The 25962-nt window shown below is 35.7% G+C and overlaps 1 protein-coding gene across 4 annotated transcripts in view; it reads left to right on the plus strand.

Annotated features, from left to right (window-relative positions):
• Positions 1-25962, plus strand: part of SLIT2 (slit guidance ligand 2) — a 367685-nt gene that overhangs the window by 202770 nt on the left and 138953 nt on the right. For all 4 annotated transcript variants that reach the window (XM_054554980.2, XM_024246094.3, XM_054554981.2 and 1 more), the window contains exons 5-6: positions 12970-13041; positions 25495-25566. In XM_054554980.2, the coding sequence (XP_054410955.1) occupies positions 12970-13041; positions 25495-25566 (144 nt within the window). The remainder of the gene's footprint in view (positions 1-12969; positions 13042-25494; positions 25567-25962) is intronic.

The raw sequence follows: 25962 nt of genomic DNA on the forward strand, positions 1-25962 counted from the left end.
TATATAATTAAAATTATATCATTGCACTGTAAGGTTAATGGGATACTCAACTGGAAGCCATACGTCATGGGCAATAAAATAGCAGCATTGCAGTATTGGCTCTTTTGTTAAAAGCTGATGCAGTATTTCAACACCATTACATTCTGCCTTTTAAAAATCTTTGTAACAAATAAGAAGCAAAGACATGCCAATTAAAAACAAATGCTCTTTTTCTCTGTCTCTCTCTCTATTCCCCATTCCACTTCTTGTCTCTCATATGTACATATTCAAACACATACATGTTTAGGATATATACATTATATGTTATGGAAAATGTACATTCAACTCTATTATTAGCATGGATACACATATGTGGTGATAGACATGACAGGAAAACACATCAATTCCCATTTTGAAAACAGTTTTTTCTCAAATTCAAAACAAATTAAAAGGTTCCTATAGTCTGTTCAAATTCTAGCATGATCAAAAGAATGTATCATGCATTGCAGAGCTGTTGTGGATATATGGAGGTAGAATTAAGGGAAGAACAATATAATCTAATGTCTAGAGGTGAACCAGAACAGACAAGACTTCTAAGAGAAGTGTGGTATCTAAAAAGGGTTGAGACATCCAAGGTAGTAGGCATTCTTTGATAGTCATGCTCTAATAAATGGACTCTGATTACACTAAGAAATATTAGACCAAATACAAAAGTGCTGCAAAGGAACCAAAGAGAATAGTAAATATGCTAGTCCCCAGAGGAGATAGTTATTGATTTTAAAATTGCCTTACAGAGTCTGCTGCATTCATCAGCCAAGAAATAGATAAACAAAAATGTGTTATATTTATACAATGGAATATTATTGAGCGATAAAAATAAATGGAGTACAGATACATGGTACAACCTGGGGGTTAGAAAAGGGAGAACTGCTAATGAGTACACAGCTTTTTGGGGGGGGTAATGAAAATGTCCTAAGATTATGGTGATGGTTGCACAACTCCATAAATAATCTAAAAATCTATTGAATTGTACAGTTTACACAGGTAAACTTTTTGGTATGTTAATTATATCTCAATAAAGCTGTTAAAGTCATTTGCAATAATTTTCTGTCTCTCGGCCATTTTCTTGTGAAGATTTGATGTTTTACAGTTTTATTTATGAAGTCTTTATTTCTAGGCATTTTTTCAACTGAAGTTGAACACATTTTTTATCATGATCAAGAATCATATTTTAGTTGAAGTCTGTAAATTCTAGAAGGAAGTCATAGTGATTGGCTATATTTACAGACCACTTTTACAAAGTCAGAATTGAGTATATACATCGACATGAAAAAATTGGGTTCAGGGGACAGAAAACAACAAGGCTTACTGTTCTCAAACAGTTCGATGTCGTGCTTTAGTTGTTCTTGCACAAAGATTCCTAAATCCTTTGTTATAATAGGTCTTGTGAAAGAAGGGTTCTCTTAATTTTTTGCTCTTACTGAGATTAACTGAAAACTTCTTAGTCCTCTAGTCAGTGTTTTAGAATCCCAACACAACCTCTTTTTTTCCTTCTAATTGTTAAATGCAGCAAATACTATTTTCTTAGCCCTCATCCCCAGCGATGTCACCCATAACCTTTGTCTCTTCTTTCCATTGTGGTCTCCTTTTTAGAAATAATTGTCCATTTCTTCTTACCAGACCATCCCCATCACTGTCCCTAAGAGCCAGCTTAATGCCCTCCTCTTTCAAAAGCATTTCCTGATTTGCATGTCACCTCACTCTTGTTAAATCCCATTGTTTTATTTACACATGCATTCCATGCATGTCGTCATGGGTTGATGTCTGCTCTTTACTCACATATGCATGGCTGATCTTCCTCAGTATATTGCACTCATTTTGATGAGAAAAGTAGGATCACATTTTTTATGTGTCTTCATAAATGAGTAATGCAATTCCTGACACAAATCATGGAGTCAGTTGTTCAGGAAATGATTATTTCCTGGTTAGTATCCATGCTGTGTTGAGTAAGTATGAAACTCACACATATCCCTGGACACAGTATTGAGAGAATTAAAGGATTTTAAAGTCCATCAGCCGAGACTGAGACTGAGACTATAGTTTAGGCTGAATAAAGGCTTTCGAAGACTGTTTACCACTTAAAATTCACGGTACTTACATTAACTTATATTAACACAACTTTGATATCACCTTTATCTTACCTGATTTCATTAAAGATATTTGGATCATGAAAAAAAAATATTTCTACCCTATCTTAGGGAACCAAAGAGCAAGTCATCATTGTTTTAATTTGCCAGAGTATTAGATGACATTTTCATATAATATTCCCTAAGAAAGACATCAAGTACCTGGTAAATAGGTAATTTTCTTGAGAATTGTAATGTCCATAAGTATAATACCAATTTTCTAATCATTGATGGGCATTTTAATTTCATGTTTTATTGACCACAACCAGGCATAGCATTAGACGTGGAGGATACAATGATGAATTTTTCACTGTTCCTAGGGAAATTTCAGCTCTTGTGGGATATGTCAACAAGGCAGCTAATGATTGCAATCCAGTATGCTATCAGTTGAGTATAATATTCTACCAGGGTGCAAGGAAGGAAGACTACTCCAGTATTAACACATTTCAAAGAAAATTGCTGGAAAAGAGAATGTTCAAGCCCCGCCCCAAAGGATGAGTAGGAGGATTAACCAATTAAAGGACATCATGTGAATATTCCAAGCAGAGAGAGAAGGATGTACAAAGCCTTGGCAAGAAAAAAATGTATAGATATTAAAGATATTGTATATATAAACTTAAACTCTATTGCAAGGTCTTTTTTGATGATCATCTGCCATCCCCAACACTTCCAGCAGTAACAGAGTACATTTCCTCCTTTATTATTTCAGGACTTCCTATATTTTCTTACTGATTTTTGTTTTAATCAGTGCAGTGGCATAATGATCACTTTACCTATCTACTTTTCCTTTCTGGATCTGAACTTCTTGAGAGCAGGGACTATGCTATTTTTATCTTTTCATTTCTAAGTGTGTTCGGCACATACTGACTTCATAAATAATTCTTGAAGTGAGCTAAATTGAATGAATGGAAGTGCGGAAAGTAAGACGGGCCAGTGCCTTTTTGTGCTCTGATGAAGCACTTCATACCTTCACAAGGAATATATCAGAGCATTTGATCTTCATGGGAACCATGACACAACAGTGTTTGGTATTATTTTTCCTAGTTAGAGAAAATGAAACATGAGTCAAAGAATCTCAGTAACTTGACTAAGATCACGTGGTCACCTGTTTTAATTTTTGTGGAGTGGAGCCAAGGATTTCTATTCAAAATTACCTGTTCTAGACCTGCCCCAGTACACATTATGCAAAAAAAAAAAAGGTTTTAGAGTGACTTCTCAAAAAGAACGGCTTTGATGGTCACACAACAGTGTGAACGTACTTAACACCAGCGAACTGTAAACTTCAAAGTGGGTGAAATGGTAAATTTCATGTTATAAAATAATGGACTTTCTTATCCAGCTCTCTCCTTTGTCCAGAGAGTTTATTTCTTGGCTTCAATGGGGCGTCCTAGTTTTTATTTTCTGTTGGCGTTTACAACTTCCAACTAGACGCAAATAAACAAATGTCATGTTTGTAAACCAAACAAAAGCTAGAAGGTACCATTTATCAGAGGAGTTCCAGTGGGTTACTAACATGGGTTTCAAAGACCATGGGCATAACAGTTACCAGGCAGACTTGTTAAAAATATAGATTCCTGGACCTCTTCCCTAGCGATTCTGCCTAATATTTCTGGAGAGGCGCTCAGAAGTCTATTTTTTAAAACAATGTCCCTAGATATTTTTTATGGTTGATCTTCAAATAACATTTTGAAACCACAGCTCCAGGATGATTGAACTGTAATATCAGAGAGCCAGACCTCTATAGAAGCTACCTCTTACCTCCTGTAAGAAGCAGTATAGCAGTGCTTCAGAATAGGAGTTTTGAGAAACAACAGAGCAAGTTCAAATCCCAGCTCCGCTGCTTACTAGCTGTATGACCACAGGTAAATAATGTAACCTCTCCAAACCCCAGTTCCTCATCTCCAAAATAAAAACAAGAGAATACATCCTGACTTGGTTATAGAAACAATAAAATGTGTTCCCTGGCAGTTAGTAGTCGCTCAATAAATGTTAGCTTTGAGTATTACCTTATTTTATCAGTTGTAAAGTGCATACTTTTTCACACTTCCATCTGTGGAATTTTACAGTTATTGTCAGTAAGTTATTGACACTTTTTATTAACAGCAAGAAGTGCTGGGATCAAGACATATTAGAGATTATATGAAAGAGATTATTATTACTGTGTTCAACAAAACTTCAGTTGCTGAGAACTAGAAGTTCCTGCGGGTTTCCAGTGGGAGGAAAAAAAAAAAACAATTTTGGTGTAGGAACAGCCCCAATAATCCCTAAAAAGAACTCATTCATACACCCAACAAAGAATGCCCAAAGTACTTATTCCATATTGAATTTTATTAAGATTTGCAAGAGGAAAGACATATGTAGAAGAGATGCACATAAATCAAGAAGCAGCAGTCAAGGTGGTGATAAAAACATACCCTGAAAGAAACAGAATTATCATAAAGCAATGATCACATCAGATATTATGCTATCAATAAATGCTTTTGAATACATGAGTGAGAAAATAGGAGTGAGGGTGAGAAAAGACCACAGCTGACTTTCTCACTTGCAAATATTAAAATCTTGAGTAAACTAAGCATAAGTTTCTTGGGGATAATAACCTGCAAATCTGAAATATATTGATGCATATCACCTGAAAGGAGATTTATGTATGCAGCGTATAGTTCAGTTCCCACCATGATACAAAGACTTTAATCGGTGTTTCTGTCTCTGATCTGTTTATTGAGCTGTAGTCTCTTATCTCTAACATTTTATAAAACATTGCCATTCTCCTCTCCTGTGTTGCCTTGATACAATTATGTTTAAAAGTCCTCTCAGAAGTCCAGTTTTCTTTTCTAATTTCCCCTGATTATGTGTATAATGCCAGATTTGGTTACTTATCGGGCCTCAAACCACAGACTTCTACTTAACAGGAGTGTCCCTTGCCTTATATCCTGCAAATTGCCATGTTTTGTAATTTTTTTTTTTTTTTTTTGAGATGGAATCTTGCTCTGTCACCCAGGCTGGGGTGCAGTGGCACAATTTCGGCTCACTGCAACCTCTGCCTCCCAGTTTCAAGCGATTCTCCTGCCTCAGCCTCCCGAGTAGCTGAGATTACAAGTGCTTGCCACCATGACCGGCTAATTTTTGTATTTTTAGTAGAGACGAGTTTTCACCATGTTGGCCAGGCTGGTCTGGAACTCCTGACCTCAGGTGATCCACCCACCTCGGCCTCCCAAAGTGCTGAGATTACAGGCATGAGCCACTGCGCCTGGCCATACATATTTTTTCTTTTTCTTTCCCTGCCTCTCTTGCGCAAACATTTGGCGATGGTTTACCACATGCCAGTAATTCTGCAGAAATAAGATGAGTTAACATCCCTGCCTTTGTTTATCTTATTGTCTAACAGGAGAGAAAGTTATTTAGGAAAGGAATTCAATTAAAACTATTTTTTTTCAAATTTATTTATTTTAAAAATTAACATAAATTTGTAGATATTGCAAACATGATGTTTTGAAGTATATATACATTGTGGAATGTTTAAATCAGCTGATTAACAAATCAATTCCTCACGTAGTCATCATTTCTGTACTGAGAACCTTATCCATTCTCTTTGCGTTTGTCAAGAATATGATATATTGTCATTAACTATAGTCACCCTGCTGTACAATAGATCTCTGGAACTTATTCCTCCTATGTAATTGTAAATAGATATTATTTGACCAACGTCTCCCCAACCCACTTCACCTTAACCGTCCCAGCCGCTGGTAGGCACCGTTTTACCCTCTACTTCTATGAGATCAGGTAGGCACCATTTTAACCTCCACTTCTATGAGATCAACTTTTTTAGAACGTGGAGGACATCATGTTAAGTGAAATAAGCCAGGTACAGAAAGACAAATTCCACATGATCTCACTTGTATGTGGAACCTAAAAATGTCAACTTAAATTACAGAATTATACTAAATAACAGCACAAGTCACCTTAAGAGTTCAAAAGAGGGAACAAGGGACTCCCCAATAATGAAAATAATTATGCAATAATTTTATTATCTAATAATGTAAACACTAATTTATATTGTTAATACAAACCTTATTTGTAACTAGGTAAAACAATTCGAAGATATATTTAATATGAGTTCATCTTACAGATAAGCAAATGGAGAGAGAGGCTTAGTACTTTGCGCAGCATCACATAGTTGATAGGTTACGGAGATTTTAGTGCTAGGCTCAGTTGAGGAGTTAGTCTGCGTCTTGAACAATGTTTAACTCTCCATCTCATGGTGATAGGAAGTAGGTGCTTGAGGCAAAAAGAGAATGTGCAAAAGCTGAATGATATGGAAGATCATATAAAAGGTGAATTAAGAGCATGAAATTCATGAGTGAAGGAATGAGGTGGAAATAGAGTCACAGCAGGTATCAAGGAAGATCCTGAAGTAAGAGAATGAGAGTTTGCAGGTAACCCTAGGAAGGCCAGTGTGGCTGAACTAGAGAGAGTGAAAGAAAGGGTAAAAATAGATAAGGTCAAAAAGGGTGTGCAGACCAGATTTTGGGGGGAATTTGTAAACCTTTATGACACTTTGAGCTTTCCTTTGTAATGAGGCAAGATATCTGTAGTTTTCATCAGAAATGTGACAAGATGTGGCTCTAAGAAGGCAAGGGCAGAAGCAGAGAGATGGTTGGGAGACTATTAGGTAACTCAGACAAGATGAGATGGTAGGTGTGATCGGGGGACTAGAGGTGCAGGTAGGTCAGCTTCTGGATATATTTTGAAAACAGAGCTGAGAGGATTTGCTAGTGGTTTGGACACAGTTTGTAGAAGATTGTGATATGTCAGTGAGAACTCCAGAGTTTTTGGTCTGAATGTCGGTATGGATGGTGTGTCCTTAACTGAGATGAGAAGACTTCAGGAAGATGTGTTTTGATATAAACTCAAATCTGGAAATACAATTCTGGTACCAGTGTGGGAGATGCCTTGGAAAGAATCATAAGTCAAAACAGGGAGATCAGTTTGGAGTCTCAGTCGTCGATGAAGAGTGTTGATGTTTCTACCAGTGACCATGGCAGTGGAGAATGGACAAAGGGACTTGACCAGGGACAGTGCTGGGGTGGTTTTGGGAATGAATTGGATATAGCAGAAGGGGGAGGGTCTAAAATGGTAATCTACATGGTTTCATGACTGGCCAGTAAGACACTTCTCAGACTTGGCTCTGGGAGGCCTGTATCTTTCCAGTTGGTCAAATACCAGGAATTAACACCTTTCCTATTTGAAAATGCTTACATTCACCCTTCTTCATATCTTTTCTTTGGGATGAGCTTCAAAATGGGGAAGCCTTTCCAGCTCCCCTCATTTCTCTGTGATCTTAAAAAATGAATAAACCAGGTTTTCAAGTTTAAGGTGCTCAGTATTTTTAATTTCTTTGGAAAATTCCGTAGTGTCATGCCTGAGCATTTGCAATATCCTCTTAACAAAACTAACCTAGTTTTCCTGTCTTCAATCCTAACTCCCCAATATCCTGTGCATTGTTAGCATGCTTCCCTTTTCCAAACACTTTTTCCATTGTTATTTGCTTACTCAGCAAACTTGAATGGCTGTAAGCTCTCCCTGAGATGACCCCATGTTAACTTCCATTGAAGATTTTACATTTGCACCAGATGCTAACTCCTAACTTTATTACGTGGTGTTCTCTAAAAACATTGCCTACTTCACTGGAGACCCACTGACTCTCTGATACACTGATAACAGCTCTCTGCCCCTTTTCCCTGCCTGCTCTGAAACTCAATTTCCAGATTAATCTTCCTAAAAATCAACCCCAATCAAGCTATTTCCTTCCTCTGAAACACATTTTTACACTCTATTACCTAGTGATATAATTACAAACTCCTCCATCCCACTGACTCAGTAGTTCTGACTCATTTTGCTCATTCCACACAGGTCACAGAACAGTACACTCCCATCAGAAATGTCTCACATCGACTACAATGATCTTTGGGGAATTTAGCAGGTATACTCAGGAGCACATAAAAGAGTCTCCAAGTAGAATAATTATAACATGTATGAAACGATCACCTCTGTAGTCCCTACTATGTGCCAAGTCTTTTTTGAACATTTTAAAAGTATGAACTCATTGAATCCACCTAACAATCCTATGAAATATAAACTGTTATTGTTTCATTTTATAGATGAAGAAACTAAAGCACAGTGATGGTAAGCACTGTGACCTGAGGTCACATGACTAATACGTGGTAGAGCTAGAATTTAATCTCAGATAATCTGGCCCTGAAGTCAGTGTTCTCAATTGCTCTGACAAGCTGCCTCCATCCTTCAATTCCTGCTACCCACCACCTCCCACCTCTTTCCCCAGCATTGAAGGCTGAGAATTACCAAGCTTAATCAGTTTTAAACAAGTTTCACATAAGATCTCATTTTATTTGGAAGGTGGCCTGGGTCAACCAAGCCGCCAATGACTGTTCCTTCTTTGATCTGTCTCCTTGATTATCTTTCTCAGATACCACTCATAATTTACTTACCATAAACTATCTTCATTGACCTCAAACTGTGATATATATATATATATGTGTGTGTATATATCTATATGTATCTATCTATCTATCTATCTATATATATCACATCTCTCCAACTAGATTTAAAAAATTTTCAAGGCCGGGCGTGGTGGCTCACGCCTGTAATTCCAGCACTTTGGGAGGCCGAGGTGGGTGGATCACGAGGTCAGAAGATCGAGACCATCCTGGCTAACAAGGTGAAACCCCATCTGTACTAAAAATACAAAAAAAAATTAGCCGGGCATGGTGGCGGGTGCCTGTAGTGCCAGCTACTCGGGAGGCTGAGGCAAGAGAATGTCGTGAACCCGGGAGGTGGAGCTTGCAGTGAGCCGAGATGGCATCACTGCACTCCAGCCTGGGAGACAGGGCAAGACTCCGTCTCAAAAAAAAAAAAAAAAAAAATTCAAAACCATAATCGTAATTAGCACTCCAAATTGCTCTTGATTTCCCAACTTCGTTAATGGTCCTCTCATCTAACTTCAAAGTGACCCCTGTGACCTCTCTGTCCCTTACCTAATCCATCTTTACTTGCAGTCTGCTTCTAAGTTTTTGTTCTTCATGCATCCCTAATATCACTCTTGGTCTTCTCAATTTTTTTTGTTTATGGTGTGGACATGCCTCATGCACTGTTCCAGAGTAAGGAAGCGATGAATTGATGGTTGATGGTTGCTTTAGGTTCTCACTGTCTTTTCCTCTGCTGTCATATAAGTCTTTATCTAGTCTTCCAAATTCAATGTAACTAAATTTGAACCTTTGACCCCATGTATCTGTCCTAAATTCCATTGCCAGTTTAGTTAATCTAAGGAAGAACCCGTGTCCTCCTCCCGACTATCACCTTCCTCTTCACATCATTGTCTGCTGAAATAAGGATGCATTCCCCGGTTGGTATGAAAAAATCTGAAACTCAATTTCCAGATTAATCTTCCAAAAAATCAACTCCAATCAAGCCATTTTCTTCCTCTGAAACACACTGTTACACTCTATTACCTGGTGATATAATTACAGACTCCTCCCTCGGCAGCTCCATCCCACTGACTCAGTAGTTCTGACTCATTTTGCTCATTCCACACAGTTCACAGAACAATACACTGCTGTCAGTAACGTCTCACTCAGCGCACCATTGATTTGTCCTTTCCACCCCTTCTCCTGTTATTCCACTGCATATGTTGTACCCTCTTAGGAAACCAGACCACAAATTACTGGCATAAAAAATGCAGTGTGTTTCCACCTCCATGCCCTGGTTTTTCCTGTTCCTCCCCTGCCCATCTGCTTTTATATGTTGACACATTCACATGATCTTTTTTTTTCTTATTCCAAGTGCTTTCTTGCTTTTTTTGACTGTCAGTAATTTTTTTTTTTTGAATTCACTTTATTCATCCTTCTGTTTGGCTGTTCGCCTCATCTTCTTTACTCGATTTGAAAATTCTTAAAGACAGGAAATTGGCCTTACCCAGCTCAGTAGCCCTTGCAACAGAGTAGATATTAAATAACAGTATGTTTGATTGCGATAACTGCTAACCTTCAGTTGGCTATATATAGAAAATATAGATCATTGTTCAAACATAGTCTAATGCATCATTTTGCAAATAACAATTAAGTTGGAGGCTAGGATGAGTTAGGGAAAAGCCTTCTAAATTTCAGACTATAGGAAGGACATACTGAGATTAAGTAGCTCCTGAAATCATCTTTAGAAATCCCTAAATCTTGGCTAAATATTTACCTATGTTTTCCACATATGTATTTTAACAATTTGTCTCATTGTTTAGCATGAACACCTAACATCTCTGAAACTCAGTTTCCTTTCCTTTAAAACCAAGAAACAGTATGTATTTTACAAGGTGGTTATGAGGAATAAAGGAAGTAAGAGTTTAAGTGAGGTAATAATTTCTGCTTAAAAAGCAACTATTGCATGTAGTAGGTACTAAAAATTTGTTAGTTTCTTCCTCCTGTCGTGGGTGCACATGGCCCACTTAACTGAAGGAGTCTGGGATCCACAATTAATCCTTGGCATCAGAGCTGAGACCCCATAGTGTGGCCTGTGGAACCATCTACTCAGGGGACAACCACACATAAACCATTAGCCTTAAGAGAATAAGGAGGCTCTGAGCAAGACACTCTCACACTTTTGCAAAACAAAAAAAATTCTATTATCAGGATTTAGCTATTTGATGCCCTAGGATTCTGTCAAGGTAATTTGAAGGAATAAAATCAAATTGAAAAGGAATGGCATTCTGACTGCGTTTCACAGTTTTTTCTACAAACCACCTAAAATCATCTCCCTGACTTTCCGCCCAGCCCGCTCTACTTCCATGACTCTAAGACAAAACTGTGCCTAGGGACTGAGCAGAACTGAGGCTATAGGTGGGGAATGACATAGCCTCAGCTGTTGCGAAGGGGAAGGCTGCAGAGCCTAGGAGCAGCCAAAGTCTGGAGCAAACACCTCTGCCATTTTTATTCATCTACACACTCTTTGAGGCTTTTTTTTTGTCTTTGAAGTGGAAAATTAAAAATGATTAGAAAACATGGAATTGGCGAAGACATAACAGTAGAAACACTACTAAATGGTTTTCAGGAGGCATTGTAAACAGATTCAAATTTTCTTGAATGCAAAGTTTTCCTCCTCATTTCTTATTATTTTCTTATTTTTGTGTCTCCTATCTCTCTTTGCTTTCTCTTTGTTCTGTAGCCTTCTCTGAACACTGTTTCTGTCATTAAGGCTTTTAAATATATATTGTTAAATATTCTTAACTTGATGTAATTAAGCAAAGGAAGGAAGTCAGTCTAAATCAATGGCAAACTGGAGAAATAAGCAATTTTTAAGGAAATGAAGGATTAATACTCTTAGGGATATACTGAAACTATTGAAAGCAGTAACACACTACATCACTAAGGAAGTGGATGGCTGCCTTAACTCCTACATAAGCACATTTTGTAAATTTATTGTTTGAAATAATTTGTTGTGCTACAGACCTTTACTCTTTAAATAGACAAGTATTTATTTTTTTTTTACAAATTGCTTGGCAAAACAACATTGAGGATATTGAGATATAAATGAAATTCTTCGTTGCTTAAAACTTGGTGCTAATAAGGTCAAGACCACACACTAAATCTCTGTATCTGCCAGTTCTCTCTCTCTCTATTGCGCGGCCACAAATGTATGAACAAGAAACTCAGATCATAAGCAGCAGTGGGGGAGAGGATGTGGATGAGTCTGTCCAATATGCCTCCTCATATTGGAAAATGGCTCTGTTTTCATCTGATATGCACCTGTGGTTAGTAGCTTCGTATTTCTTTGTGAGCATCAGTTATCCTAGAATTTTAAAGATAATTTTAATACCATCATTGTTGCTTTAATAATTTATTTTGTTTGCTATTTCAACTCTACTACGTGTTAATATTACTTAAAACTAGATGAGAATTTTCTGCTTTCATTGATATTTCTTGCACGTATATTTATATTCTACTCGTTAAGGCTAATAATACTATGTGAGCTCATAGAATTGGCATTGGAATTCTCTGAAGGAAAAATAATGATCCATTTCATGAGACGAGCGATTTTTACAAACTGCTCTTTCCAGCTCAGAGTGCTTTGTTCAGTGATTAAAATGTATTTCTCAATTAAATTAAAATGCAAATATAGACAGTCTATGTTTATGATTGTAATAGAATTATTTAAAGCAGGTTTTATATCAAACTGCTATTAATATTTGATGCATGAACTGTTCGTTTTCTTGTTGGGCCGGTTCTGCCATGTTCTATTTTCAAGATTACTAGAAGTGCTATGAAAACTTAATCATACTGTCCAAGTTTTATCAGTTTTTACCCACTCTACTCTGGGAAATTAAGTAGACTGCTTTCTTATATACTTTATAAGTTATGCCAGGGGTGTTGGAGAAATATAAACTACTAAAACCTCAGAATCCCCTGAAACTGAATTATGAACAATTTACTATTCTTTAAAGAAATGTTTTTGTTACACAGATACGGAGTGACTCTTAAATTTACGAGTACCATATTTTATAGTTTCTCATGAAATTGAAGATCTAGAAGCATACTTCAAGAAGCCATTATTCCAACTTTTTAATTTATATTAGAAATATAAAATATTTATATTAGAAACTGCATATAATGCTATGGATTTAATTATGATCCTTTTAGGGTTTTCTTTTTCTTTCTGGTGTCCTATAACTTCTCAAACATTTGGATTAAAATAATCTTTAAATAATATTTTCTAACGTGATCCTTTTTGTTGTTGTTGTTTTTAGTGATCTCAGTGAAAACCAAATTCAGGCAATCCCAAGGAAAGCTTTCCGTGGGGCAGTTGACATAAAAAATTTGTAAGTATATATTTTTAAATTTATAGTGTTTTAAGTCATTATCTATTTTCAAAGTCAAGTTTATATTAAATAAAGTGTCAGAAAGAAATGGTGAAAGCCCTGTGTATATTTATGCTTGCGTAAGAGACCTTGTAACAGTAAGTTGTCAATTGTTTTCACAAGCTGTTTGACGAGATGCTCATTTAGAAGATGTCTGGAAACAAGCCATCATTAAATTCATTCTTTAATCCTTGTGATTAATCTTTAGAAACCTATGAAGTGATTTGATTCACAGATATTTGTGTTTTTTCCCCACTTTTTCTGTCAGCTTACTTCAGTAACTATGTTTTCAGTTGCTGTTGGTGTTTATTAGAAATAAAACTGTTAGTTTTATTGTTGGGCCAGTTCTGCCATGTTCCGTTTTCAAGATTAGTAGAAGTGCTATGAGAATATGGACTATTATTTTCTGGAAATAGTAGATAATATTTTCTTCTTAGAGACACCGGTAGCCAAGAGCTACAGCTTTTTCCAGAGTTTTAAGTTCACCCTTTACATTAAATACCAAAAGCATGAGAATGACAAAATTATGTCTTCCCCTTTGTGTGAATGTATTTCTTACACTTTCCCTCATATCCTCATGAAAGAATGTATTTATAGCATCCTTTAAAAAAAAAGTGCATTTCTGTATTTTCCTTTGATAAATCTTTAGTCTGGTGTTTCAATTATAAGCATTTTTTAAAGTGCCTATATTTCTAAGGATGCATATCAGATTTAAGATCTCAATGACAATCATAATATCAATATCTCTCTAAATTTTAAAATACTATATTAGCTTCTAAAAATGATGGTTTCTGATAGGCTATGAATCCTAGGACATAAATGTTTTTCTTAGCTTTTACATTAGTTTGGAATGTAGGGGAGAAAAGCCCTTGTATGCTGAGATTAACTGTCAGGAATTTAATATTTCTTAGCTAGTAATAAACAGGGCGGGCACTTTTTCAAGAATTAACTTATATTCAGAATTCTCCATGGTTGGATCCAATGCCTTTTTTTTTTTCCAGTAACAAAAGTAAGACAGATGTTTTCCCTTGTCAAAGAAGACAACTGTTTATAAAGCCACAGATTTTGGCCTCTATGTCTTCTCCTTAATGTAAATGATTTTTTTAACTTGCACTTTCTAAATGTACAGGTAAAGACAGACAACTACAGGCTTCTAAGGTATAAATGTATAAAGCCATTAAAACCATGGCTGTAAGGTTTTTATGGGTGCTCAATTTAATATGATTTTATTTGCTTTCTTTTTACTTTTTCTAGTTAGGGCTTCGAGAAGTCTTCAGGTAGACTCAATGATGCACAGTGTTCAAATCTACCTGGCACAGAACAGTGTGCAAGAATTCCTATGTAGCACTTAACTTAAGTTGCCTTCAAGTAGCTGTAAAAGTACAGCAATAGCTACAGTTGACCATCCCTTAGTAATGCTATTTGCAATCTTACAGTAGTATTACCTCTAATTCCTTAAAACAGGTGGCTTTTAATCTTCTTAGTAAAGATATTCAGGGAATCCAAGTAAACAAGTGGCTCTCCTCCCACATTTAAGGATATGCATGGAAATAGGGACCAGTCATGATAGGATTCTTCTTTATATATTTTCTATTTATCCTTGAAACATGTGATTTCAAAAGTTTAGAGATAACAGAAGCTAGTCAGTGTTCTATCTAATGGGATGTTGATTTAGCAAAGTTTTCAAATCTTTTCTCCCCCACAGGCATAATTTTTTCTCAGAATTTAAAGATTTTTTATTATCATTTATGCAGTTAGATGAGTTTTTTTAAATTATTAATGCAGTTAGATGAGTTTAAGACTGAAGTCTCAGAACGTTTTGTTATTTTTTGGACTTGCAGATATGAGCAAATTAGTCAGCTTCATTAAGCCTTAGTTTTTACTTTTTTTTTTTTTTTTTTTTTTGAGATGGTGTCTCGCTCTCTCACCCAGGCTGGAGTGCAGTGGTACAATCTCAGCTCACTGCAACCTCCACCTCCTGGGTTCAAGCGATTCTTCTGCCTCAGCCTCCTGAGGAGCTGGGATTATAGGCACTCGCCACTCTGCCTGGCCAATTTTTTGTATTTAGTAGAGATGGGATTTCATCATGTCGGTCAGGCTGGTCTCGAACTCCTGACCTCAGGTGATCCACCCTCCTCAGCCTCCCAAAGTGCTGGGATTACAGGTGTGAGCCACTGTGCCTGGCCAGTTTTTACTTTTATAAAGTAAACAATAGTTATTTGGGTTTGGTATGGTTATTAGGGAAAGAAGATGTATGAAAGACCTTTCAAAACAGTAAAATGCTATGAAAATACACTATTTCATTTGCAAGTATTTGACTAATCAAATGCTAAAAGTTAACCCTAAAAAACGCATCGTAAGGGGAGACAGGAAAGTGTAACATGAAATGATTAGCAATATTGACTAGAATTGACTATTCTATTATGGGTCATTTTGACATGAAGTTACAAAATGGAAAAAGAAAATATACTAGCAAGTGCTAAATGAATATACACAAGACCTTGATTTGTGAACAAGGCATTAAAGGCTGTGGTGCTGAGGCAACAGACAAGTATCGCTTGAAGTTATCAGGGAATGGTTAGATTGGAAGAGTAAAACCATAGTGCAGTGGAGTCTGTGTGTGTGTGTGTGTGTGTGTGTGTAATGTAAGGGATGGAATGTGCCCAACCCCAATTTGTTTTTTTTGTTTTGTTTTGTTTTTTTGAGACAGAGTCTCACTCTGTCACCCAGGCTGGAGTGCAGTGGCACAATCTCAGCTCACTGCAACCTCTGCCTCCCAGGTTCAAGCGATTCTCCCACCTCAGCCTCCTGAGTAGCTGGGATTATGGGTGCCCGCCACCACACCTGGCTAATTTTTGTATTTTTAGTAGAGATGGGGTTTCACCATGTTGGCCAGGCTGGTGTTGAACTTCTGACCTCAAATGATCCACGCGCGTTGGCCTCGCAAAATGCTGGGATTACGCGCCTGGCCGTCCCTGTTTTTTAAGGGCAAAACAGTATGTATCCTGAATAGCAGCAGTGGTAAGAATTACAGGGATCTGAATATGGGGGGAGCTGAGTATTGTAGCATCTACATTATTTCAACTTTGGAAGCTTATGTTTCTACAGAAGAAAAGGGGCTTCAGAAACTATGTGGATGATGAATGATGTTGATCAAAAGAACAATTTATTCCCACTATTCTCACTGCCTTCCATGTAACAATGTGAAAGACAATGAGGGAAATATTAAAATATCACAATGAATGTATAGGTTTATTTTATGAATTAGGATCACAGCTGCAATATTATAAAAATTTTACATTAAAAGGCATTTTCTAGGATTAAAAAATAATTCAAACTACATTGTTCAAAAAAAGTTCCAACCTCTTGGGGTTTGTATGAAGTTTAGTTTTATCATGAAAACTTACAAAGGCTATCTGGTAAAATATATTATAACTGAGGGTAAATTTAATTCCTATTATTGTGAAACTGGTGAACATAGGTCATCGTCATGGCTCAATACATTTCCATTAATATTAGCATTATTAATAGTATTTGGTGTAAGAAGAAGGTACAGTACTTCATCCCATGTATCACGCTAGTATGTCCATTTACAAGTTGAAAAACCCTGCATGATGCCATTGTGGCTACTGTTCAGTTATTCAGAGAGTAAAAGAGAAAAAAAGAAGCTGCTCAGGCCATATTTTGTGTAGCACTATGTAAAAGCCCAGTCTGATGCACTGTAACAGGTTTATGGGATTTACCACATTCAGGCCTTAGAGCAAATTCCAGTGTTCACAAGATTTTCACTAAAAGCATTTGCTTTAATCTTGTGGATTGGCTAAATATGCTCAAGGCGGTATCCCAACAATATGAAATTGATGCTGTGGAAATTTTGCAGATTAGCAGATGTCATTCCCCTTCCTCCAGGCAAGCCACACTAAAACTATTCTAAACAGATGGACAGTTATCTTGCTCTTAAACATCTCCAGGGAAGACTTCCCATAACTTTTCTGCTTCTCTCTATTCATTTCTTAACTGGATTAAATTTTTTACATTTTATTTTGCTACCTTATTTTCTCCAGCCACAATTTAAACTACGTTTTCCCTTGACATTTTACACAGTGAGATATGCTGTGAGAATAACAAGATCATATGAAAATATCAACTAAATTATACTGTTTATAATGGTCACTGGTGGCACATTTCCGCAGGATTTACATTTGTGTTTTTAAACTCCCAAACCAAATATGAACTAAGGTATTGATAGCATATCATTATCAACTGATGCTTTACCAAAATATAACCAATATTTAGGAAAAATTGCTTTAGAAATGTATATATATATGTATATATTTAAAAGCCTTAACACTGCTGCAGTAAAGCCTTTGCTGTCTTCTAAACAAATATTGAACGGGGTCATGTTACATCGTGCCACTGATTTGTTTTCAGGTATCTATTAGGCATTTCCATTAATTGATAATTTAGAAAAATGTTAAAATTAAATCTCACTTTACTGCCAAGAATTGTGAGCTTATTCTTGAAGAACTTATAGTACTTAGTAAGTACCAGAATATTTCAAAAGTCTTTTGTTTTTATGATAAAACATTCTTAGTTATAGTTATCCTAGGATTAAAGAAAAAAGGTACAAATATATAAACTTTAAAATTACCTAGATCACTAGTTTTTAGTCACATCACAAAAACAAAATCTAATTTACTTTACTGTTAGTTTTTTAGTGAGTTCAATATAATCACTTAAATTAATTAAATTCGAAAAGGTCATATTTTAAATGTACTATGTGAAATAAACCACACCTGCTTTCTGCTGCTTTAATTTTGCAATACATCCACAAAGTGCATCCTCTATTCCAATCAAACTTTACTCTTCTTTCTACATAAATAAATATATATCTTTCCAATTTGCTTGCATTATCTCAATTCCATTAACCCTATGTCTGTTATGAGTCTTATAATCCTTTTCCAGGAACAAAATGCTTCTTGGTAAAAAATATGTTGGGGAAAATATTTGTATTTATTCTTTTTTGTACATGCATTACTTTTTAGACAAGGTTTTAAGACACAAGATGATTCAGCATGATACTCTTTAGGTAAGCAAAAATATCTTTTGGAAAATAAATATATATATTCCTATGACATTTTAGGAAAGAAGTCACCCAATTTGGAATACATTATTTATTAGCATAAAACAATTTGGCAAACAGGATAGAGAGAGTTCATCTATGTCTTGTAACAGAGCTATTTACATTAGTTAGAAATTTTGTTTTTCTGCTGGAACTGTGTCATTTTCAAGTTTTGTATTGATGGCTCCATTAGAACCCATAGAAGGAAAACTCAGAGTTCTATCCCAGATACACAGAGATGCTTACATATTTCATCATATTTTTAATTTTTTTCTCATTTTAAATATCTGTTTTCTAGTTTTCACTGTCATCTACATAATTCCTAATGATAAGAGAGCAAGGGTTGCTCACTTGATATAGAATCAATATGTAACAAACAGAGAAAAGAGGGTATGTAAATTTTACCAGGCAAATGCAAGACCTCACTAGGTTTGTCATATAAGTTAAGTCATAATTGCAAAATGTCTTCTTTAATCTGTTAGTTTTTCTGTTTAGTTCATTGGATTTTATTTCAAATCCATTGGTATCAGATTGAAGCTGTACATGTCCATGCCCCTAGCTCCTTCCTGGAGTATTTTCAGTAAACCTGAAGCTGAAGACACTGCAAATGGTAGGTTGGTTTCTCATTTATAGGGATTGCTATCCTTATTCTTAAATTCCAGAGGTCTTCAGTGTGGTATAGAACCTTCTGAACACACCTGTAGGGAGGGCTTTTTACTTAGGTAGATAGTAAATTAAGGTAAGGTATTTTACTGCCTTTCTGAAATGAAACTTACCTTCATTTCCTATGTAACTAAATAAAAAGGGGTTGTCTCAGGCATTCATATATGTAAAAAAATTAGTAGCTCAGCAGATGTCCCCATCAGTACTATGGGAACTGTCCATGGTCCTGTATTTTGCCTGGTTGTCCTTCTGAAAGCACAATGAATTGTGATAATCCCCAACAACTATGATAAAGTTTGCTACCAATAACCTCTCCATCTTTGCATTTTGCTTTGTCTTCAGAGTGCTTTCAGCAGTTTTTCTTCAATAATGCATTTTGTTATGTAAAAATGTAATCTAACAATATTTCTTCATAAATGCCTTCTAGAACAAAACAAAATGACACAAAACACAAGACAGTCTGATTCAGTAATTGGGAATCCAATTCACATACTTACAAAATATGAATTGGCATAATCATGCCGTGGCTGCTATATCGTCTTATGAGACAGAATGGACCTTTGATTTTTCGCATCTTTAACACTGAACAGTACACTTTGTCACCTCTGAACTCTTATAGTAGCCTGCTAATTGAATTTTGACCTCTAGTTTATATTCTCATTAGATAATTTTAACAAGGTTGCCAGATTTTTTTTCATAAAACATTGTTTATTATCTATTACTACAAGGTTTGAAAGTATTCAGTTTATTTAAAAAGTTGTTTTAAAGTACCTTTGTTATAGACACTATGGCAAAGCCCTGGGAATAGAGCAGAATGTTGCCAGTTCTATAGTATCTATAGTATATTAGATACAGAAACTCTAGAACTAGGCAGAATGTTGCCTAGTTCTACAGTATCTATAGGAATTACAGACTCTTTCCTGAAAGAGCAGAGATGATTATTAAATGCTGTAACATCCAGTCTCTTTAAGCATTCTGACTAGTCCTAACATTCTGACTTTGATCCAGGCTCCTAGCTCCTTCTTCCCTTCAATCTATACAGAAGCTCTTTGCTCAAGCCAGAATGGCCTCTCTATTGCAGATATTCACTGTGAACATTGTAGTGCCTCTGCTCGCAACTATTATTTGATAGACCCATTACCTCCATAGGAAATACCTACTTTATTTTCTTTCTAATTAGATTCTATCCGTTTTTTAAGGATCTGAGGATTTTGGTTTTTTGGGGTTTTTTTTTTTCCTTTCTTTCATGACTACATCAGCCTAGAGTAATCTCTGTCTTTTCTGACATTCTATAGTACTTTTCATCTGCTGGTCTCTTCCATAGTAATCATTGATTTAGCTGAAACCCCCATTTGGAGAACAAAAAGTTCCTGAGTCTTTTTCCTGAGTCACTACATATTGAGAGGCAGTTATGGCAATACATCTACATTCCAATGAAAACTTCACAGACTATTTGCTACATACCATGTATAACTTATTGAACTTCTGTGAGCCTCATAGTCTCAAAATCCAGATGATGCTAATTTCTCCTTCCCAAGTTATCATGAGGAATAATGAGATGACATATCTACAGACCCTGCCATATTCTATGAATTCATTAAACGTTAGCAATTATTATTATCATTTTCAGTTTCTACCACTTTTGATTAGTTCACTTACAATTCCCAGGACTTAATGTCAGTTTAGTTGTCCTCCCCTCAGTTGATGTTAAAGCAGGTTCCCTCCCCATCTCTACTACTGCTGTCTGTTGCTTCTTCCCCCCAGATTGACGAACATATAACTTTATACCTTAGGCTGTTCCTATAAAAACTGAGATTCTTTATTCCTGTGAGAAAAGCAAATTATTGCCTGAAAGATTGTGAAAGGATTAAATTCTCACATAATGTAAATTACTTTGGGGTCTTCAGAATGGTCGATACCTTAATTGCTTTCTTTACCAGTTCTGAAGTTAATACTGATGTGCTTTTATGCAGAGGTAAAGGATATAGTTGCTGAAACTTACGTCAAGGATGTACATGTATATGGATCAATTTTTATTCTTATACTCTATATCATAATTTATATCTGGGGCTACTCTTTAAAAGCCATGATTGGCATAAATATTGGTGTATATAGACATTTGTATTGACTTGAAGTTTATACATATATGGAAAGGAGAAGAGACCACGCTCATATATGTACAGCTTTTTTATTCTTTTTCTCCCATGTAGTTTATATGTTTTATTTGGTTTCTTTACAATAGTGAAAAATTGTTATTCCCTCATATTGATTTTAGCCATTTCAATGTGTCTTAAGTCAACTAAATTTTTGGAGTTTTTTATCTTACACTAAGAATAATATGAACATGAAGTAAACTATTTCTAGCACCTTAAATGAAACAAAACAATACAAAATTGGAGCATAGTTATAATAATTTTGTTGAGACATTGAGAGATCCAGATTGACTTAGAAATTATTAAAGATTGTTATGTTCTATATTGTTAAGCACATTTTATGTGTCTTCTAATTCTTACCAAAAAAACCTATTAGTTATAAGAACTTATAACTTGGATGCTGCAGTAAAACATGAATTTGCTATGGGTAGGAACACACTAATTGAAATTACTGCAGTTTTATATAGTTATTAACCTAAGTGTTGTATATGTAATTCAAACTCAGTATGATATCCGTATTTTGAAAGAATAAAACAGGAAATTCTTTAGGAAAACCTAAATGATGGACTAGCATCTCTGTTTCAGGATGCCAAGTAAGCAAATGTTTAACCTTTTTGTCATTTAATATACCTACTTTTAAAACTTATATTTAGCAACATTGTATATTGTCCCCCATACCTAAAATAAATCAAAATTTGAAACTAGGATAAATTTTTTTTGTATTAAATAGAATCAGATGAGCTTCAGAACTTTTTGCGCGTGAGGCATAGAGTGGTATCTCTTAATATATGGAGTCCATCGACACACTGCATTATGTGAGACTAAATTTACCAGCGCTGGTAAAAATCAAAATGAACTATCTAGAGTTATTCTAGGGCATCAGAAGATATACCTCCTACCATAAAAAAAAAAAGAATGTTAATACCGAGAGATCATGAATTTTTTTTTTTTTTTTTTTTTTTTAAGACATGGAGTTTTGCTCTTGTTGCCCAGGTGGGAGGGCAATGTCATGAGTTGCAATTTTGGCTCACTCAACCTCCACCTCCTGGGTTCAAACAATTATCCTGCCTCTTCCCGTGTAGCTGGGATTACAGGTGCCCACCGCCACACCTGGCTAATTTTTGTATTTTTAGTAGAGATGGGGTTTCACCATGTTGGCCAGGCTGGTCTCAAACCCCTGACCTCGGGTGATCCGCCTGCCTCAGCCTCCCAAGTGCTGGGATTACAGGCATGAGCCACCACGCTCAGCCGAGATCATGAATGTTATTCTTGACCCCATCATTTCCATGAGATTAAAGCAGTTCTTCAAAACACAAATTTACTTGGACAGCAAAGAATCACATAGAGAGGTAATTTGGAATTTGAACAGAAGCCAAAGGGAAGATTGGAGTCAGCAAATAAGGGAGAAGACACAAAAGTATTTCTAAGTTAGGTCAGCCAAAGGTCTGAAATAAACCACTTACGATACTTCTGCCCTTAACATCCAACTGTCTTTAATGATCTGCAAATTTACACTATGTCTTAGTGAATAGTTGGAGCATAATGTTTTTTTTTTAAGAAGTGAAAAAGTCTCCTCTGGCTATTTTCTTAATTCAGAATAATTTCGTAGCACAATTGCAAATCACATCTAAAAAAGGCCAACCTGTCACTAAAGGTATGGCAGAAAACAGATCCTTTCCTGTTTACAGAAGCCAGAAGTACCCAGGGCTTGAAAGGTAGTGGAGAAGGGAGTGAGCAGGGTGAAACAAAAAGAGTGCAGCTAAGTAGTCCAGAAACCCTGAAATAAATTACGTTGTTGCATAGTTTTGACACTGTTTATCTTGAACCATATACAGACAAATGGAGGTCTGTTGGGAGAGATTTTCTCATGAGCAGTGATACGAGCACAACACTTTGTGTAAACCTTCCTTTGAATATCAAAAAATTGACAGATTAATGAAAGAATTATTCACTTGTTTAACTTGGATTGTCCCTTCATATGAGTAACTTCATGAAATACCTTCATGTTCAGGAAATATGTGGACTCAGATATAACAGTATTCAGAGAACTTTTAAGAAAAACCTCAGTCCTATGGAAGCCAAACATTCTTAATGTTTTAGCACCAATAAGGGCTTAGATTTCTGTTAAGAATATGAAGAAGTGTATAACCATGAGCAATATTAAAGAACAATGAAATTACCAAAGTTTCCAGCAGCATCTCAACTTCTGCTCCTGTAAGGAAAGTAGTTGGCCTTCCATTCCTTGTAGGACAAGGTTTGCTGGAGTGCTTTCTGGCATGCTGGAGGTTCCCCTTTGTGTATTGTGTGCATGATTTAGAAGAAGCTGTGTCAGCATTGATTTATACATTGACAGCTAAGGATAATAAGATATGGGCAAACATACAACTCACCCTTTTACAGATTAACCTGGAGACTGCATTAGGCAAATTTGATAGCATTAAAAGATTTTGCCAATTTGTCTGGAAACAATTTCTCCTTTGTAGTGTGTCAGGGGTAACACTTCATGCCATTGTACTAATTTAAATGGCTTTGATAAATTGTTCAAGAGGTTAGAGAATAGTAGTGTAGATATATATATATATAGCACTGTAAAATAAAAAAGGCTATTAACTTAATTGTTAAATGAATTTAATCTGTAAAAATCAAAAGTGCTCAAGAATGTAAGTGTTTTCTTGGAACCACAGCAGCCATATTACATCATGAGACTTTAAATGTCTTCTTAGAAAATAAAATACTTCTGCATTACGTCTTAATAAGTAGAAATTATTTAGGCTATTATAGTAGCATGGATGTTAGCTATGATTTGGGGAAAACCTTAGTTTTATAAACTAAGGCTTATACAAGCAATAAAATTGTTTCTTCTTTGGCGTGCACCTTTGTTAATATTGCACATCCTAAATTGTACCATTTGCATGACATCAAGGTAGCCTTGTGTATTATTGTGTCCTCTACAGATCTTCTTATAAATGAGATGTATATTTCATGAGACTTTGTCTATATACATAATTTCTAAAGTAAGGAACTTGAAGAGGTCCCTCTGAAAGTCATTGGATTAAATCATTGCACCTTTATTCAGTAGTCTTGTGAGAGAAACAGCTATTTTATAGAAATGTTCAAACAGTTCTTTATGAACAGACCTCAAATATGAATTAGCCCTTTCAGTGAATGCTGAACTTGAAACAAGGACAGGATGCATTTGTATTACGATCATAATCTTACTCCTGTTCATCCACATTCTCTCACCCAGTGTGTGCAGAGCTGAAAGCTCGCCTCTTCCATGAAACATTTTGTTTCTATCTCAAGTGAAACATTAAAATACTTTTTTAACTGAAATAATAATATCTCTAACATTCAAGCTACTATATTTAAACAACAACTGCTTGTTCGGAAAAAAAAAAAGAGTGTGGTACAGATACAATATAGTACTTCACTGTTAATTTCAACCAAGTAGAAGGCTCAATATGAGCAAGAAAATTTTAATTCCAGAACAAGCAGCAGGAAAAGCAGACATAACCAAGTTTGGAGCATTCTTTTTTTGTACTGTGAATTTTAACTAATAAGTACTTAAGATATTGGAGAAGATTCATTTACTTCAATTATGGATTATTTAGAATTTCACTGATATAGCTTTTAGGCTTTTTACCATAGATACATGTAGTGTTTTTATGATGTGCCTGTAGTATATGTTTCTTAGTGGCTTTAACCAAAATTAGCATCTTTTTAAAAAGCAAAATTGTTATTTAATACTTAAAAACCTATTTTCTGGAGAGCGATATAATTCTGGAAGTTCCTTAACTCAAAAGTATGCTGTATTTACAATGTAGAGCATTTGCATATAATGATAAAGAATGTGAATTACTAGAATAGTGACACTTAATATAGAACAGTTACTAGCTTTCTAAAGTGTATTTCTGGTTGGGAATAAGAGCAAGCTATATGGGACATCAGTTCCCTTTCTCGATTTGGAGTTCTTGAAGGAAAACTGCTTTTAAAAGAAGGAAACCTAAAAGTAGTCTTGCTCTCTCATGCCAAGGATAGTGAAATTAACATGCAGCTGGGCTTCTCTGATAAATGGATTCTGTTAGGTCATTGAGGGGGTGCATGTGACATTAAGTGATTTACAGTCCTTTACCTTAATGAAATTGTTTCAGCAAGATGACGCTGAAAGCTCTTAATGGATAGCTTTTCTTGATGTAATGAAATTGCATTCCTATGGCATTTAATATAAGGTGCAGTTATTATTTACTGGAGCTTTCCAAGGGCTGCTATTTGCACAGACAGTTCAGAACAAAAAGAGATTTCAGTGGCGGCATAGAAGCGAGAATGGCTTATGACATTCGTAAGCAGATGAGTGTGTTTGTGAGGGCACTTCAGTGAGTGTGTCCAGGGTATCATAGACCCTTCAGGAAACTTCCCATCACCTACCCCAGCTACTGTCCATCCCTTCTACATATATTCTTCTAATCTTTTTAACAGGCAACTGGATTACAACCAGATCAGCTGTATTGAAGATGGGGCATTCAGGGCTCTCCGGGACCTGGAAGTGCTGTAAGTGCTGCTATTTCTCTTACTCTTTTAATGGGGGCTTTGTGTCTGGACAGGACTAATGTGGAAGCTTATCTGCTAGCTTAAAACCTTGTTGTCAAAATAGTCTCTCAAGAGATACCTTAAATAACTCATGGTGAATACAGAGAAGAGTCTAAATGTGTGTGTGCAAAACCTTGCGTACCATGTCTGTATGTTTAAGTAAAATTGTGTAAGGTCACTCAAATGTTCTTCTTATAAATATTTTTATAAGATTCATAGAATTTGTCATTGCTAAATATTGAGATAAAATCAACTTTATAGGAAAAATAACATTTAAAAAATCCTCTTAGTAGCTGATATCTTGGAATAATTTGTTGTTTTAGGCAATGGAAACACAGTTTCTCATTAAAAAAATAA

Source organism: Pongo abelii, chromosome 3, assembly GCF_028885655.2.
Source record: "Pongo abelii isolate AG06213 chromosome 3, NHGRI_mPonAbe1-v2.0_pri, whole genome shotgun sequence".
In the NCBI taxonomy this organism is placed as follows: Eukaryota; Metazoa; Chordata; class Mammalia; order Primates; family Hominidae; genus Pongo; species Pongo abelii.